This window comes from Neospora caninum, chromosome VIIa, assembly GCF_000208865.1.
Source record: "Neospora caninum Liverpool complete genome, chromosome VIIa".
In the NCBI taxonomy this organism is placed as follows: domain Eukaryota; phylum Apicomplexa; class Conoidasida; order Eucoccidiorida; family Sarcocystidae; genus Neospora; species Neospora caninum.
This window is the reverse complement of record NC_018393.1, coordinates 917,193-934,054: the sequence shown is the minus strand read 5'-3', so window position 1 is coordinate 934,054 and position 16,862 is coordinate 917,193. Positions and strand designations below refer to the sequence as shown.

Genomic DNA, 16,862 nt, shown 5'->3' with positions numbered 1-16,862 from the left:
ATGGCTGAGGAGCAAGTTGCTGCAAAGTATCGGGAGATGGATGCCATTCCGAAAACGGTGTGTGAGGATACAGCAGAAGGCGTGGCTACGAGTGAGGTCCAGGAAATAGGCGATCAATGGAGACCCTCAAAGCAGCCTGAATGCCGACAAGAAAAGAAACAGGAGCCTGAACTGACGGCGCAAGAAGAGGAGAGGGAACACACAAAAGAGGCGCAGCGGGAAACGGAGTGCCGGTTGGGCGAACAGGTAGCGGCAGACCAGGGAAGTCCCAGTGCCCGAAAAAGGGCCTCCGACAGTGTGCACTCAACCCAACCGACCCGGCTGAGGGAGTCGAGTTCAACGGAGAAGCACGTTGTTCTCGAATATGAACCAGTTGCCGATCGGAAGACCCAAAAAACCGGGAGCGCACTGATTGACTCTCTGAATAGTTTTCTTGATACATGGTTGGTACCGGATGAAGACGCAGCGGAGGACCCACACAAGATTGTAAATGCTGCGGTGACAGGGAACGTAGAATGTGCTCCCCAGGATCGTTGCAAGGGCGAGGAGGCAGTAAGTCTAATGACCCTGGTCAAGTCAGTACAACTGTCTTGCCCTCTTCTCGATCTTCACGACAGTCATCCGGCATGCCCTGCATGTCATCAGCCCCTCCCAGGGGAGAAAACGCCTCCGACTCAGAGTTGGACACGATGGGTTTTCAAGCAATGCGAAGAGCCTCTGGACATTCAGTCGGAATTCCTCGTATATCCAAATCCCTTGGTATACGTCGGACGTCAGAAGCCCAATATTGATGAGCCGTGGTTCGGTACTGTATCGTACGTACCGTCCTAGGAATGTAACCACCCATGCCCGTCTACTTTGGCAAGTTCGGTTGTGAATGTCCGTTCTCGTGCGGGTGCCTCGTGGGGGAATACGATTCTGCCGTGTGTACCGGCTTTTTGATGTATCAAATGGGTTGACACAAACCGTAGAAGGATTAATTATATACATCTGTGCATCTAAGTTGATACTCGCCTATATTTTGGGAGTGAAATGCTAGGCAGATCCCGCGGTGGGGAGCAAGAAAGCGGGTGGGTACAGGAGTCTACGGCTGGTGTTAGTGCAGTATCAAACCAGACCTGTTTGATCTATTAAAGCACAACCATTTTTACGTGGGCCTGTCATGGCGGCATGATAAATCAGTGCGGACAGGCGCGTTAAAATGATGGACAGTGGACACGTCCATTACAAATACGCAGCGCTCGACATTTGCACTACACCCCCTTTAGTCTCTTCGGCGAGTTTCACAAATGGGGGAGGGGGGGGGGGTGGCACTTTTGAGGGGGGGCACGAGCTCAGTTTTCACCTCATCAGTGCCTGCTGTAGGGCCTTCAGGTTCGCCAGAGTGTGTAGCTTGCGGCGGTGTGGTGTCTTCCTTAGAACAGATTGTTGCACAGATCAGATGCACAGGTGTGTGGACATCCAAAAAACTCCGGTTTGCCTTACGAGGAGCTCCACAAGATCCAAGTCGTCGACCACAGGCAGGCAGAAGCCTTCGACCCACGATGGCGGTGGGCTGTTGTTGACACGTGAAAAGGAGGCCAACACACACCTCTGCTCTGGCTCGTCAACTGAAAAGGGCACGGAAATTTGACAAACGCTTTTCTGGTGCAGCCCTGTCAACTCACAGCTCAACAGCTTTCGCACGTCACCGCGTACGTAGCACTGCAAGCTTGATGCTTGCATGTCGACAAACTCCTACAAGGAATGAAGCGTCACTTTCGGACATCGATTCCGACCACACCTACCTGAGCCAGAGTTGTTTTGTAGGCTTGTCTTTGAAGAATTTTCTCTTCAATTGTCCGGGCACCGACCAGTCTGTAGATGAAAACGGGGTTGACCTGTCCGGGGCGCCATATCCGGGCAAGGGCCTGGGAAGGAAGTGACTACTGATGCTGTACTGTCATCTTGGAGGCACACCTGTTGGTCATTGGCCGGATTCCTATTCGCACACGCTACAGAAAATTCATCATTTAATATGTAAGAAACAACGACGCTTACCAATCTGGATCCAAGAGGATGAGTCTGTTGGCGCCGATCAGGTTTAAGCCAACTCCTCCCGCCTTTGATGAGAGAAGAAACGCGAAGCACTGTTCGCTCTCGTTGAAGGTTTTTACAAGGCCCGTGCGATCCCTCACAGCTGTTGACCCATCAAGTCGCAAAAACGAATAGCCCTTTGCTCGCATGAAGATTTCTATGTTGTCTAGGGTCGACGTGAAATTGCTGACAATGACGACCTGCATGGGACAGTAAACACAAATTGTTGATTAATAAAGTGTGACGTGGTCGCCTATAGTCGCACCTTGTCGTCTGAGGAAGATCTAATGGATAGCAACAGATTCTCCAGAAATTGCATTTTTGAGTGCATCCGGAGCTCTCTGGAGTAGAATGTGGAGCTGATGCATTCATTACTGAGTAGCCGAGCAACTTACAGTGAATTGGGAATGATGGACCTCAGGAGGGTGTCCAGTTGAGTTTTCTCCTTCATTTCGATAGATCCTACGTAGGCAGGGCCTTCTCCGTCGCTCAAACATGGCTCGTCACACTGAATTGCGTTAGGACAGTTCACGATCTTGCTGAGAGACAACGTGGCTCGTCCTGATCGGGAGTGCACAGGAAGGCTGTGGGTTACCGTAGAGCGGACAAAACCGCTAAGATGACAGAGCTGTCTTTTCTACCACCTTTCAGGGCGAACTTGCAGACTGTCTCGTATGCGAATCTTTGCTTGTCCAAGAGATTCAAGTAGATTGCGACTGTTTTCTTCGGCGGCACTGTTTAATGCCGTGAGGTATTCAAATGCTCATGGTCTCCCTATCAGAAGCACCTCACCAAAGGATTTCAGGACGTCATCGGTCCTCCTTAACATGAATCGAGACTGTGCAACTTCTATGATGTTTATTATCTGTTAGTCAACCATACGGTTCACCAGTAAAGAAGTGAGTTCTTCAGCCCTTCTTTGGCCTGCAATTTGATACTGGGTTTACGGGGATACATACGAAAGCCGGTAAACTTTACCCAGCTGTTTCTCTGCCACGGTCGCGGTCGGTAGGCCAGCTCTTAAAATGGGCTCTTTAAACACCTTCGCGAAGACCCTGTTGTCTGGTATGGCGTCTGGGCGAACAAAAGAACAGCAAGCATACAGCTCGTCCTTGAGAGCAACAAGTCATGCGCGAGACCAACACTCAGCCTTGGACAACCGTACCATGTCATTTTGAAGTGGAGTCCCTGTTTTATGAGGCTTAGCTCTGTCAGGCAACGAACGCAACGTTCGGCGAGTCTTACCTGAGAGAATAAGTCTGTGTCTGCAACGGAGCTTCTGCAAATGTAGCGCTGTTTGAGACTTGGATGACTTCAGTCTGTGTCCTTCGTCGCATATAAGAATGTCAATAGAAGATGTGATAGTCCCACAGAGCTTCCTGGTGAAAAGCTGCTGTCATATGCAGTTCACATGACACATCTGCCCTAAAACTCACCTCAGTTGGTCGTACGAAACAATCACAAGCTTACATATGTTTGCGGAAGTGAACTGTTGCAAAATCGCCTTTGTTTCCTTGCCATCTCCGGACGCGACGACAAACGTGAGTCTGTTTCCAAGCCACTTTTTGACCTCTTGAGGGTGCATAAATGCTGATAGTGCTGGTATATCAGATGGGATGCCCACCATGAGTCCAGTTTCCGACCAAGCTAGCGGGACATACAACACAGCATTTGGTTGCCAGTGGCCGCAGACCTGCAGGTTGAGAAACTGCAACCCACAACAGGCTTATCGCCTGAATTGTCTTCCCTAGACCCATCGTGTCAGCTAGGATGCAGCCCCCGCCCTCAAGAAGTTGGTTATACATCCAAGAGATTCCCTCCCTTTGATGAGGCCTCAGGTATTTATTCAGGAAAGCGTCAATCCATATTGGGCAGCGCTCGCCACTAGGTGTTTCACAGACGGCGATCTCGAATGCTGCTCGACTGAGCCTAGTTCACTTAATAGGGATGCGCCCTTCATTTTCTTCACCTACCCCCATGCGGGACACCTTTTTCCACGACTGTTGTTGCAACAGGCTGGAACAGCTGAGTGGACACCAGAGGAGCCTGAAACCGCCTCGGAGCTTTGGCTTGTGGCCCGCCTGTTGGTGCGCATGTTGATGCACAGTTGCCACTAGAGACGGCCCTAAATAATCTAATACGTTTATTACGACCCATGTACCACCTACATGAAAAGACGCCCAGACGAATATTCCTCTTCCAGGATTTGCTCGCATAATTCCAGTTCGAAGTTCCCCAGAACTACCGAATAGTTCATTCTTGCCAAGACTGGAACCGCGCGCTGGCTAGGGCTTACCAAGACTAGATCCGGGACCGTTCTCTGTGGACCATCCACCTTTGCTGATTGATTTAGCCACAACCATTCCCTGCAAGCTAGGTACTTCTCCAAAGATGTTCCCTCTGCACGTAGGCGCTCTTACGGCATCATCCAGCAAGGCTATACTCCCTGCCTTTACCAGGAGGACACCATCGCTGTGCGTTCCAGTCAAACGTCATTTTCCCCAAGAAACCGCTGATGATAGGAGGTGGGAGCTGACTTGTACGTCTTTCGTTTCTTCAGAGAACGTTTTGTATATAGAACTTCGTAGCCGACAAAGTCTGTGGATAAGGCAGCTGGCGGTTGAGAGCCAGTGGACGACTCGACATTGGATGGTACGGTTGTCTCTGATGCCGCCAGTGACAATCTGCCATGCGTCACAGCAGGTGGCACACCCTGGGGAATGACTGACACCATATTCGAGTCCACTTTGACGAATGTTGTTGGTGCAGCAGTTTCATTCGCGCCGCCATTAGAACCAGTGAGGACATGATGATCAGGTGCCGAGTGAGCCCGCTTCCGAAAGGGCGGAATAAATACACGCATTCTGCTTGTCTTTCCTCAGAAGCAGCACGTTTGTGTCTGAAGAGGAATTTTCGAGGAAGGGAAACCAACCGCCCGCTACCTAATCAGATGATCGGCAAAGGGAGTACGCTCCAGTGTCTGTACACCTCAGGACCAACCTTTCTCTGAGGTTCCACCTGTGACTTCATTGCCTTCCTTCGTCCACGGAGCAAATCTACATGCACCACTTCGGAGAGTCAGGCCTGTGGCGGGCAACTTCATAGACCGAGTCTCCAGACAAACTTGCTCAGGGTGAGACACTAAAAAATACGGAATGAAGCTCACGCAGGAAGGGCGCTACCAGTAGAGGGGGATGACCCCCCGCGTAGACAGTACCCGAACTGTGAGGCGCTGCTGCCTAGATCTATTAAACCCCCCGAAAAAAGTGGCATGCAGAATGTTCACACCACCTGCGGGAATGTCACGTTAATTGGTTCATCTTCATCTCTCCAGACGATGCAGTCCCAGTGTGCACTGCTCGAGACACGAGCAAAGAAAAGGCTTTCCCGTTGTAACGAAACCGTTATAAAAAAACACTGCGGCACACCCTGCCTTCGCTTTCAACCTATAGGAACACACTGAACAGCGAGTTGACGGTTACCACAAGAATAGAAGAGTAGAGTAGATGAGTTGACAGTTAGTGACTGCAGCAGATGACTGGCATGGCAATCTGCCGTCGCAATAAGGGTTTGCCTGGGAAGCCAGGAATTAAGGACTCGTGGCCTCTGATAAAAAGTTAGACCACTCTTCCAGCTACTGAAATCCGCTAGACCGAATTCTTTTGAAGGCAGCATCTGCTCTAAATTTCCAATCTACACCTATCTCCCTGGCGATTTGGCAGATGTCGGCAGGCGGAAGTGCTTTAACATTGACCGTAGCGCCTGTACGAGGATGGGCAAAACGTAGAAAATATGCGTGCAAGAAGGGTCTCAAGTGCACTTTGTCATTTCCATCGGAGGTCAACACGTCCGGCTCAGAGTCGCAGCGCCAAGTGCGCCTGTCCTTTCTCTGGAGGCTTGTGGCAGCGTCTTCCCTGTTTTGGTACGGGTTGACAGCCAGATTCTTAACGAACCTCCGAAACTGTTCGTTAACTGTCTGGTTGCCATAAACAGGATCTCCCAGGAGCGGGTGGCCAATGTACTCCAGATGTGCTCGGATCTGATGGGTTCTTCCTGTGAGTGCCAGTGCGGCGAACATGCCGTACACGCCATTGCCTCCGAGCGGAGCAAACACGGAGACACCTGGTTTTGCACCAAGGCGAGAATTAGACTGACAGTTTTGTGCGACTTTTTCGTCGCACACCGTCTCATGGAAACCGGATCTGCTGTCGTTAATCAAAGCTTCCATTCTCCCTCTCTGCACTGGGTGCCTTCGGATTGCGGCATCAACCTCTTGGAGCTTGTGGATTTCTGGGGCACAGAGTCCGATGTACCCTTTGAGGACTTTCCTCTCTGCCCACTGGTACTTCAGATTTTCCGCTGCGGCAATGGTCTTTGCAGCCACGAGAGCACCGCTGGTTCCAATATCAAGCCTGTGCACTATAGAAGCCGGTCTCGATATTTCCTCCGGAAGAGCAAGCTGCACGCTGGACACTCGCATCGAAGATGGCCCGCCTATACTGTCCGCTGCAGGATCTGTAGGCACTTCCACAGGTTCTTCATCACGGGCATCACGACTGCTCTCTTGGAAAGGCGGGGGGGGTGCCTTAGTCTGGCGAGAAGCCACACTGCACGCCTCGCGGGTTAGTCCCCGGAAAGCAGCTTGCTTGGCTAGAGGAAGAAACGTTTCTGGGAACGCGCCGTCTGAACAGAGGAATTTGTAGAACAGGCGTTGTACAAGAGAGCCTAGGTGGTTGTGCTTGTCGATATCTGCACGTGCGGCAACAGAGTACACAGTATCCCATCAGTGAAGCGCCACAGCAGCATCTTTTGCTGGCGCACCTGGCAGAGTCAACTGCATGTCGCTGTCGTGGAAGGCAGCTGGGCACACTGAAAAATTATCATCAGATCTGACAAGAGCCTCGAGAACATGGAAAAAAGCCACATTTTGTTTCCTCGACATCCATAATCTCCACGGCTATATTGAGCCCGCGCAGTGGTCAGCCGCCGCCACATACCGGATCAGGCAGTAGCGGCTGGAGCATTGCAGAGCCACCAGTGCGCCAAATCCTTTCAAAGACCGGATATGTCTAGATATGTCCTCTCAGCTTCTTTTACGTCACGAATAATACTCCGATCGAACACTTTCTTTCAGGTGATATGTCGTGTTACCCGATCTTACTTCCGACAGTTAATTGGGGCGGGTGTGTGAGAAGGCCTGCGGGTTTGTTAATCACCACGATGTCGTCGTCTTCATACAGGACATCGAGATGCTTCTCATCCGGCAACAGCGTCAGTGAACTTCGATCTACATGGTTGCTCACTCCCGCTGCCTCGTTCTGTTCAAGCGATCGTATGCGAACAGTAGGTCGTGACCAGCCCCTGGTCTTTGGAACGCGTTCACCACGGCGTCCGCCCACCGGAGACATTTCGACAGCGTGCATGACAGTCGCTGCGTTCGAGGCCAGGTCACTAGCGTTGCCCAGCACCTCGACAGTTCCGCCTGGCTCCAAACTGTCTGGAGGCGCCAGAGTCTCAGCCGGGTGTTCTTTGCGGTTCACGCCAGGAGCAGATGCACGAAAAGCTTCGACTGAGCCGTCACGGCATGCTGTCTCCCGGCGGCCGGCATCATCCGCTCTTATGTAGGACGTGTTCGCCGCTTTTTCTGTCATGGGATCGTGGCTGGAGGCAAGAAAATACCTAACCTCGTCGCCGCTTCTAAGCTTCCGACCCGGTGTCGTACACGTCGTTCCATTCACATGCACCCGGCGTCCCCGAATAAAGTACGACGCTGCAAGCGTTCGAGAGATGCCTAGTGCTTTGCTTAGAGAACAGTCAAGGCGTTCTGGCGCAGAAGGCGAAGAGGGAAGGTCACCGGCTACAACGTACATGCCCTGCGGAAGACCACTATCTTCCACCCTTGAATCCCCGTCATTGCCGGGCTGCATTTTTGCTGACGACTGCGCCAGCATACACCCAAGACTCCCATGGTCAGCTGAAGACAAATGGATTCTACCATGTATGTTGTTATAAGAAGCACTGAGTTGAATATTCCTCTTTGGAAAAGATCCACACATGTTTGATGACACGACTGAGCGTAGGAAATTCAGATTCCACAGTGGCGATTTGCCGTCCGTTGGGACGCAGTGTGCCGCCGCACATGCACAGGTCCCCCTTCGGTCGCCCCACGGAGTTGTTTGCTGTCTAGCATGGTTTCTGGAAGACTTCAAGGGAAACGTAAGATGAAGTTGAAAGTTTGGAACAAAGAACTCGGGGCGGGAAGTGGAACTGGAGACTTTAGGTGTCCGAACTGGCCCTGTGACTCGGTAGTCAACCTTTCCGACTCCGAAGTACAAAGGTGTAGCGTGGAAAGCTGAACAGTGCCGAAAAGCGGTGAATGACGCTGTTGGGGACCAGAATAAGGTGTGGGATTGATTGGCCGAGATCAGGGCCAGTTCGCTCCACACACCGAGCAGGACGAAGACTGCCGTTTGTCTCCAGCGGCGTGGAGATGCGCAGCATCTGCGCTTTGTGTTCGTCCACAGCATAGGCCAGCCTTCTCCTTGCAATACCTCTCCTCCCCACGCGCTGGATTGCCTCCCGTCGCAATAACTAGAACGGCATAAAGAAACATATCTGAAACTTGCCACCTACAGGCGTTCACAATTGTTGCCATGCAACGCACGATTTCGATGCCTTATGAAAGAAAACGCTCGCCACAACGGCAATCCTGAAGTGGGAATACCTTGCTGAACTGGCATCTTCGTCATCTTCGTCATGATAAGTGCTCTTGTTCGTCTCTTCTCTCGTCTCTCTGCAACTGAAAACATGGAAACCGTGTTCAGCTGCCGCCTACGTGTTGTGTGTACGCAACATGTAGTGCATGCACCTGCAGACATGAAGTCTTTTCCGGATCAACGGAAACAGATATAAATTTGCTGTATAGGAATCCCTTAGTTCTGAACTTTGAAACGCCGCAAGAAAAAAAAACACGCAATTTGTGGCGTCCGGTGGCAACCACCAGTAAGCCAGGGTGCCCCTCCAAGTCCCGTTTAACCAACGGAGGCGAGACTGCATGTGGCTACACCCAGGCACGGAGATGCAAAACGTGAGTTTCGTGGCAGGCTTCAAAGGGCCCTAACGACTGGGGAAGTTTGCTGCGATTCCACCTGCGTTTAAAGGCAAGAGTTTGTCTAGACTTTTTTGCCAAAAGAGAAGATTCAACGCGGAATCACCACCAGGCTTCGCACAGGCCATACGCCTGTGTCTCCGGAACATGTTGCACGAAAACCCCGTGCCGTCTCCCTACAGTCCTAGAGAACTGATGATCGATCTCCTGCTGTTTCACGTCCGAATCCACTCAATGATTTCGAGTTCCCTCCGTACCACCCTCTACATCGGGCTTTAACGAAAGTGCCTCAGCGGGCTTGTGGACCTTGCCGACACTGTCTTGCTGCTAGCGTTGTCTCGCCAGATCGAAGAGCTGGATCATTCGTGCCCGCTTTTCGAACAGATCATTCGGGGTGTTTCTCCCTTCCATTTTACTCCCCTTGCTAATCTTGAGGGCTGCAAAGGCGTGGGTCTACAGGCGTTCACTGGCGGGATCGTGTGATAAAGTCCCCGACTCTACGGAAACGGCGTGGCAAGCAAAGAGACTAGACATCCCAGAATGACGGCCGCCGGATCCTTCGGTCAGCAATTCGCCTCCACGGCAAGCAAGTTTACAGACTCCACCTTACATTTGCATCGGAAAGTTAAGGTTGGCATCCTTGGCGGTACGTTGCAGGGGGTCATGTGCGGTTGGCTATGCTGCATCTACTCTCTCCAGTGGCGGGGGAGAGTTGTTCCACACACTCTGGGAAATGAAACACCAGACACTACCGGTTCTTTTCAAGTGGTGAACTTGACAGTCCTGGTTGGCAGGTACTGAGGTCACCTTGGTACTGCTACGTCTGGCTCAATCGAGAGAAGATTGGCCGATCGCGAATGTTTTTTCAGATCCCTTGCATCCCTTGCCGCACAGCACTCCTGTAGGGACCCGCAGTTCGTCGCCGTTGTGGTACTCATCCATGGAGAGCATGGAGTCCAGCATCTGCTGGCCAGACACCTGGAAAACACGCTCACAGCGGACCCACTTGTGGGGGTTTCTCATTCTGAAGGGAAACGCACGTTCCCTGATTGTGGACAATAGGTGCACGGCTCTGTCTCTCCTTCCCACTGTGGGTGTGCGACTTGGCTTTCACCACACGAATGCAGCTTTTGAATGAGTCCCCACTTTTTCGTTTCTGTCCGTGTGCGCTCACAGCTACCGGCGCTGTCGGCCAACGTTTTGTTTCGCTTCTTCATGGGCATCCATACTTCCGCGTCGCCGCCGTGGGAGCGAGTGACCAGTCGGCTGGGAAGGCGTGAGTGGAACTTCGGCTGAGAAAGGCGGTTTCAACCGCGCCATCTGGCCTACTAACAGGAAGCAAAACAAACATCAAAGATTCTGTGATGGATTCGTAGAGCTGCATTGCGACTCTCGATGGCCAGCTCCAGTGGCCTGCACGAGACTGCCGTGCCTTCCATGTTGCTTTTTCTGTGTGGCCGCAGCTATGGCGACGTCGTGGCTTGGCGCCTAGACGCTGAGACACCTCTGCCCGACGAAATTCGAGGCATGACAGTCATCAGATGCGTGCCTGACCTCTTCAAGGAAAAAGGATGGTACGTTTACTTTAGCGACGCTCGGAGGGTCGTGCGTTTGCCTGGGCGTGTGTGGCGACCGATGCCGCCTGCTTTCACCGAAGAGTCAATTTCAACTAAGGTGGACTCTGGTGAGTGCCTTTCTCCTCTCCAAGGAAGAAAGGCTCTGCTTTGCCTGGTAGATTTTCGGAGAAAAGAGACTGCAGGAAACCATTTGTTAGCGTGAATAGAAAAAATCGCGTGAGAACTTCGTCACATCCGGCAGTTCTGTGGGTTGCTCGAGTGCTGTGGAAGGAATTGCCCCATGCCGCGGTGTAGTTGTGGAAGGAGGGAATGGTGAAGCGGTTCTGGGAAGCAAGCTTCGATGTCATGGTTGCCAACACGGCTCTCGGCCTCGCTGATTCGGTGGGGGAACGGCAGTTACTTCATGACTGTGGAAAAAGCATCGCGTCGGAATGAGGAATGCCACTTCCTTGCCTTGGGGACGCAGACTGGAAGGTCCCATAATCAGGAGGCTGCGGCAGTGTCGAAAGCCCCATGCGGGAAATAGGTGGATTTTCCATTGCTTCAGCGAAATACCATTAGGTGCAAGCAATGAACAAGTCATGAAATTTTGCTGTTTGGCAGTCGGGACGATATGTGTCACCGTTTGCATCCGTCGGCTTTTTTGCAGCGGCATCATCTTTTCGGCCTTGGACGTCACCGCTGCAGACGAACTGGAGAGTGTGTTTGCGGCAAGTGGGTTCATGGTGTTCAGCAACGCGAAATCCCACCGGATGGATGCCGACGTGCCCATTTTGCTGCCATACGTGAACGCCCCTTTGTTGGAAGTCGTCAGGAGTCAGCCTCACTATTCCAAAACTGGAGGCGCCATTGTCACTAACGCCAACTGTGCCAGCACGGGGATTTCTGTCGCACTAAAGCCGTTGTGGGATAAGTGGGGTATCGCGCGTCTCACGATTGCCACGCTCCAGGCTATCTCAGGTGCGCGAATGCTTGAATGATGCGTTTTCCTCCACGACGGTCTGCACGCTTATATTCCTCTGCCTAGGAGATCTCATGTTGTTCCTTACACTTGCACAAGGATCTGGCTCTGAAGCAGCCCTTCCTTCAGACTACGTATCACGACATGTCTTTATTGCGGCACAGAAACTACGAAAGCTATTGAAGCCTCCGATGACTCGAAATGCAATCCAGGTTCGATGGGACGGTGGCAGGGTGGTCACGTGTTGTTACGCAGCGTAGCGCCGACTGGGCACGCAGTAACGCTCGTCTGTGACCGCATCTGGCCCCTTTCGAAATAGCATTGTACTGAACTTCGTACCTAAAAATGTGTAAATGCACTCGATGCGCCAGCAGCAGACGACAAACCCTGTGTATGGTTAGGTGAAGAAAGGACGGAGGTAAAGTAACGATGCCCAGGCTGCTCTTCAAGGCTGATTGGGTCCCACACTGTGCTTGGAATTTTGAGAAAATCTCTGTGTCAGCTCATTTCTGTGTCCTCAACAGGAGCCGGTTTCCCGGGAATGAGTGCAATGGACATGGTTGACAATGTCATTCCCCATATCGCTGGAGAGGAAGAGAAGCTAGAACGCGAACCACAGAAGATTCTTGGTACCCTCTCCGATGGGTGTACACGCATCAACTCTGCTACTTTCGAAACCGTTGCGATGTGCCACCGGGTACCCGTCACCGATGGACACATCGCGACGGTGAGCGACAAATTCTGGCTGTTCTTACCTGGGCATAGCTGAGGCCGGGGAGAAAGCAATAATATGAACGCGAGTCCTGTGCACGAATTCCTTGACCATGAGGTCTCCAGTATGGCATGACGAGCGAATCCAGATTTCCCTGTCCGTGAACCCTGCATCGCCAAGAACGCGGCACTTTTCGGCCTATGTGGTTCGTTGCGTGTGAATTACAGATCGTCACTGTCATGTGCTACTGTTTCAGGACCTATTTAGACGCTGATAAAGCGTGTGTCAACTTTTGTTCTCGTATGCAGGTCACTGTCGACTTCCCTCCCGGTACCTTCCCCGATTCAGCAGATTCAGATACTGTCTCGGCACAGGTCTCAGGCGCCCTCCGTGGCTTTCGACCACCGCCCATCGTTGCAGATTTACCGTCTTGTCCGGACGAGGTGGGTTGCATACTGGGAGCAGAGCTAGGCAACTTTGAAATGTCGTCACTCAAAATATCCGAAAGAAAGCTTTCACAAGACGGCAACCTGGACCTTGAGACAAAGCCATGTGACTTCGAGCGATGCTCATACTCTGTCCGCTCTGCCACGATTTCCCTATGACTCGTATCCAAAACCCACTGTAACGAGGAATTGCCTACCCCTTTGTACAGTCATTCTTTAAGTGCTTTTCTTTCCTTCAGGTCATTTTTGTTTGCGAGCATCCACACCGGCCACAACCTCGCATTGATAGATTGCGGGGAGAAGGAATGACAGTATCTGTTGGCCCTGTCAAGGCGAAATTTGTTGCCCTTTCCTCAACTTGGACAGCGAAGTTCACGACGCTTGTTCACAACACTCTACTAGGTGAGGTCATGTAAATGGGGCGCCCATGGACGCTGCGTGTACGCCGTCTTCTGCGACAATTTGTACTCAGTCTGGGGAAACGTCTTATGGAGACAAAACGCGTGAACAATCGAGCAAAATGATACAGTGGATGACAGTATTTCCTCGCCAGCCGGTTTGCTCCATTGTAATGACTCCCTTGGCGCAACATCATTCAACTGCTATGTGACTGTTTTCTTCAATGCGTGCTTGACGCATCCCGTAACCATGGAACTAATAAGCGGCATCCCCCCCTAGTGCAATTTCCGTGCGCCTTTGAGATCTGCATGGTCTCGTGGGCATGTCTTACCGAAGAGTTCATGTTGGCAAGTTGTAAGCATGGGGTATCCTTGGAGGCGCGGCGGCAGCTGCCCGTCACCAAATGTGCTGTAGTACGATGTGCCCATCTTTGCGTCTAGGCGCGGCAGGCTGTTCGATTCTGAACGCGGAACTGGCGCTGAAAAGCGGTCTGGTTTTGTCTCCGGACGGGACGAGTCGGGTTCTCGAACCGCCGGCAGCGGCCGCGATGAACACTCGACAGGTCCTCCAAGAAAACGACAGAGGTGTGAAGGAACCATCTGATTCCGTCTTGCTTGCGAGTAACTGATAGGCTGTCAAATGGAAATTTTTTCCGTAGTGACCTAGTTTTCTGTTGTGAAATAGCGGCGCCGTGCTTTGCTGCGAGTCCGCGTCTCTGCCATGCCGGGTGAGGCAACTGTGGCCGCAGTGAAGCGACGTGCTTACCCTACGGTGTGGCCGGTGAGGCTGCTGCGCGCCAAAACTTGCACATCAGCAGCCACTGATTTTAAATAGATGTGCAATGACAATCATAACTGCGCACTGCCTTCCCTTCTCGTCACATACGCTTTTAGATCGTCTGAACGTGGTGCAGAAGCTCGGCAAGTGTGGGCTCTGTCCGTCAACTCCAGCAAATCACCACGACAGCTGATGGCCACATAGCGTTATCCATCGATATTTGTGTGGGCATGTTGTTGACCCTTCGTTGAACGAAGGAGGTAGACTCTATCCGGTGGTGCACTCTGGCACGAAAGCCATCATCGGTACGGTGACGGAAAAAGCAACCATCGCTTAAACAAGCTTTCCAATTGTACCTCAAGTTGTCCTGCGTGTGTAGTAAACAAACCAACCTCTTCCTTCCTTGCTCATTCACACAGTACGGGAACTTCATCTGAAAGACCTAAAATAGTTGACGTTCGCAGGAGCAACGGATACGGTAGACAACAGACTTCGCAGAAACCCTCTATCCCACGGGAGCGTTACAGTTGGGTCAACTAGCTATCAAACGCGTTTCTTTTTTGGCTAAGCAGGGGACCGCTCCCTTCCCTAACAGCTCACCCACAGACCACTGGCGTAGCGGCATGCGATCTTCCTTTCCACTCTGTCTACCGTTCCACGACATTGAATACGGGCCGCTGCTGACTAGGAGTCAGACCTATAAACTGTCCTCGCTCTGCGAGCGTACTCACCGCAGCACACTAATCCTCTTCAGCAAAGGCGTGGCGGTCAACACCCTTGCTTGACGCTGGACACCACTATACTTAATGCCTCTGGTAGCTGGGCTCGCTGTTACTCTATTTCACCATGTTTTAATCATAATGAACTTATCCACTGTCGTAAATTACGTCGGCAAGCCACGCATCAATTGCTCGTTTGTAGAACGCCGATCACAAATTCGTTCGGCCTTGAGGATTCAAGTGTGAATCGATTGATAGGCCACTTGCAAGTGAGCCACAGTCCTCTTTCTGGGCAAGAAAACGAGAATCTACACCACTGTGCCTTTCTTTTTTCTCCGTTTTTTATCTTCTGTCTTTTGAAAGCCGATCCTGCTTGGGAATACTCACACGCTCTCTCGGGAGCTTCTAGTTCCCGACCATACTGCAAGCTCGCTCTCCGGGGAGGCTGGGGAAACTTCGTTTTTCTACACCATGGCATACATCGGAAACATGGTCTTGCCAGTCAGGGAGACCAGTCTCGAAATGTTCATAAAAAAGGGCAAATTGGGGCAATGCATGTTCAGCTTTTTTGAAACAAAACCGTGCTTTCCCTCATTAGCGGGGGGTGTCTTGAGCTGCCAATCGCATCACAGCCACGCATCGAGGTCTGCCAACAGCGTATCACGTTTCGGGTCACGCTCATTTTCAACCAAGTTGTTCGGACCTGCATTTCAACAGGCCAACTGCTTGTTGAATGAGGAACACCGGCAGGTATGGATCACCGAACACAAATACGTAAATATACATGTGCGCTCATCATGAAGGATAGTACAGAATAGATTATTATGTAGCCGCAATTTACACGACATACCACACGCGACATACTCAGGCGTTTCAAACTGTTCGGTCACTTTCGAATAGGTTTACACATCAAAAGCAGGGAAAAGGGCAGTCGGCATTAGATGGCAACAACACCAGACGTCTGGCTAAGCAGCCTGAGATCGCCTTACCCATTCACTGGTATTATTGCAACAGCGGTTTGCGTTTCCGTTCTTCTGCAGCGGCGTGCTTCCAAACAAATGTAACACGATGTGTCATTCGGCCGCCTTCCAAATATTTCGTTTTCCTAGTCGCAGTGGCGAGAACGTGGAGAGCTTCTTTGTGGCACGTTTTACTTGGTAGAGGATGCGGCAAAACATGGAGGGCAGGTCAGGCGATTGGCACATACGGATTTGTAGTCATTCACGGAGGCGTGCGAGTATAGGCGATGCTAGTTGTTCAGTGCCTGTTTTTTCTTATGCGTCGGTATCCAGAAGCTGGACTTATGTATGAATCCACAGTCCGTAGTGATTGTCTTTGCATAATCGTACATCCGTACGTGCCTTCAGTAATTTTATCGATTCCTACGAAACTGAAGCTCACCAATCCCGCCCACTGACACCCATTTCCCTAATCGGTAACAGGCTCGTTTCTTTTTGTCGCAGCTTCAGCAGTATGTTCGTGCATTCGCTCGGAAGGAGATTGCTCCCCATGCAGCCAAGTGGGACAAGGAAAATTCTTTCCCAAAGGTATGTCCAGGATAATTCGGTGACAGAATGAGAGGAGTGCAACCTGCTAGTCTCCGCGGGTTCTGTTGACTCAACAGTAGCTGGGAACATGCCTGATACCTCACCTTCGCAAAAATGAAGAAATCACCTTCCCCGACAGTATATATCCATCTTTCTGCCCGTTCGCCATTCCAGCTATGCACACACACGTATCCGCTCATACCTTAATAGATGGACGTGTGCAGAGGCAAGGCAGCCAGAAGCGGTTACAAATACAACTCGACTCTGAGAAGTGAATTCCGGAAGTAAACGCGTGAAACGTCCTACATTCATTGTTGGGCGCCGCAGCAGCAGAACGGGCAACGACGCACGACTGTATGTTGCACCCGATAACAGATTTGGGAGTTGTCAGACTCAGCGGTGAGCGTCGTGTGAAAACAACAGCTACATAATGGGAAAACCAACTTTGTGCCCTCTCACATATTCTCTACGCATCTACATCAGCATCTTTTTCCCCTAATAAGCAGCGCCGGCCTGCTTGGTCCAACGCACCAGAAGAAG

The 16,862-nt window shown here is 51.5% G+C and overlaps 4 protein-coding genes across 4 annotated transcripts; 2 read left to right on the top strand and 2 right to left on the bottom strand.

The window, feature by feature from the left end:
* Positions 1-831, top strand: NCLIV_020300 (conserved hypothetical protein; the record flags this gene model as incomplete). Its single annotated transcript, XM_003882227.1, has 1 exon — positions 1-831. One exon carries the CDS (start codon positions 1-3, stop codon positions 829-831), a length of 831 nt encoding a protein of 276 aa, XP_003882276.1.
* A 923-nt stretch (positions 832-1,754) lies between these two features.
* NCLIV_020290 (hypothetical protein) lies at positions 1,755-4,939 on the bottom strand (the record flags this gene model as incomplete). The annotated part of the gene is made up of 17 exons (XM_003882226.1): positions 1,755-1,910; positions 1,960-1,981; positions 2,041-2,276; positions 2,342-2,415; positions 2,718-2,810; positions 2,869-2,914; positions 2,966-3,000; positions 3,055-3,187; positions 3,242-3,264; positions 3,322-3,455; positions 3,513-3,648; positions 3,701-3,991; positions 4,050-4,189; positions 4,245-4,317; positions 4,373-4,442; positions 4,497-4,548; positions 4,620-4,939. 17 exons carry the CDS (start codon positions 4,937-4,939, stop codon positions 1,755-1,757), a joined length of 2,034 nt encoding a protein of 677 aa, XP_003882275.1.
* A 419-nt stretch (positions 4,940-5,358) lies between these two features.
* On the bottom strand, positions 5,359-7,727 carry NCLIV_020280 (YDL036Cp-like protein, related; the record flags this gene model as incomplete). The annotated part of the gene is made up of 3 exons (XM_003882225.1): positions 5,359-5,431; positions 6,030-6,759; positions 7,238-7,727. 3 exons carry the CDS (start codon positions 7,725-7,727, stop codon positions 5,359-5,361), a joined length of 1,293 nt encoding a protein of 430 aa, XP_003882274.1.
* Positions 7,728-9,724: 1,997 nt separating this feature from the next.
* NCLIV_020270 (Aspartate-semialdehyde dehydrogenase, related) lies at positions 9,725-13,907 on the top strand (the record flags this gene model as incomplete). Its single annotated transcript, XM_003882224.1, has 8 exons — positions 9,725-9,830; positions 10,361-10,460; positions 10,648-10,758; positions 11,411-11,721; positions 12,247-12,449; positions 12,662-12,877; positions 13,120-13,282; positions 13,720-13,907. 8 exons carry the CDS (start codon positions 9,725-9,727, stop codon positions 13,905-13,907), a joined length of 1,398 nt encoding a protein of 465 aa, XP_003882273.1.
* Between the last annotated feature and the right edge of the window lie 2,955 nt (positions 13,908-16,862).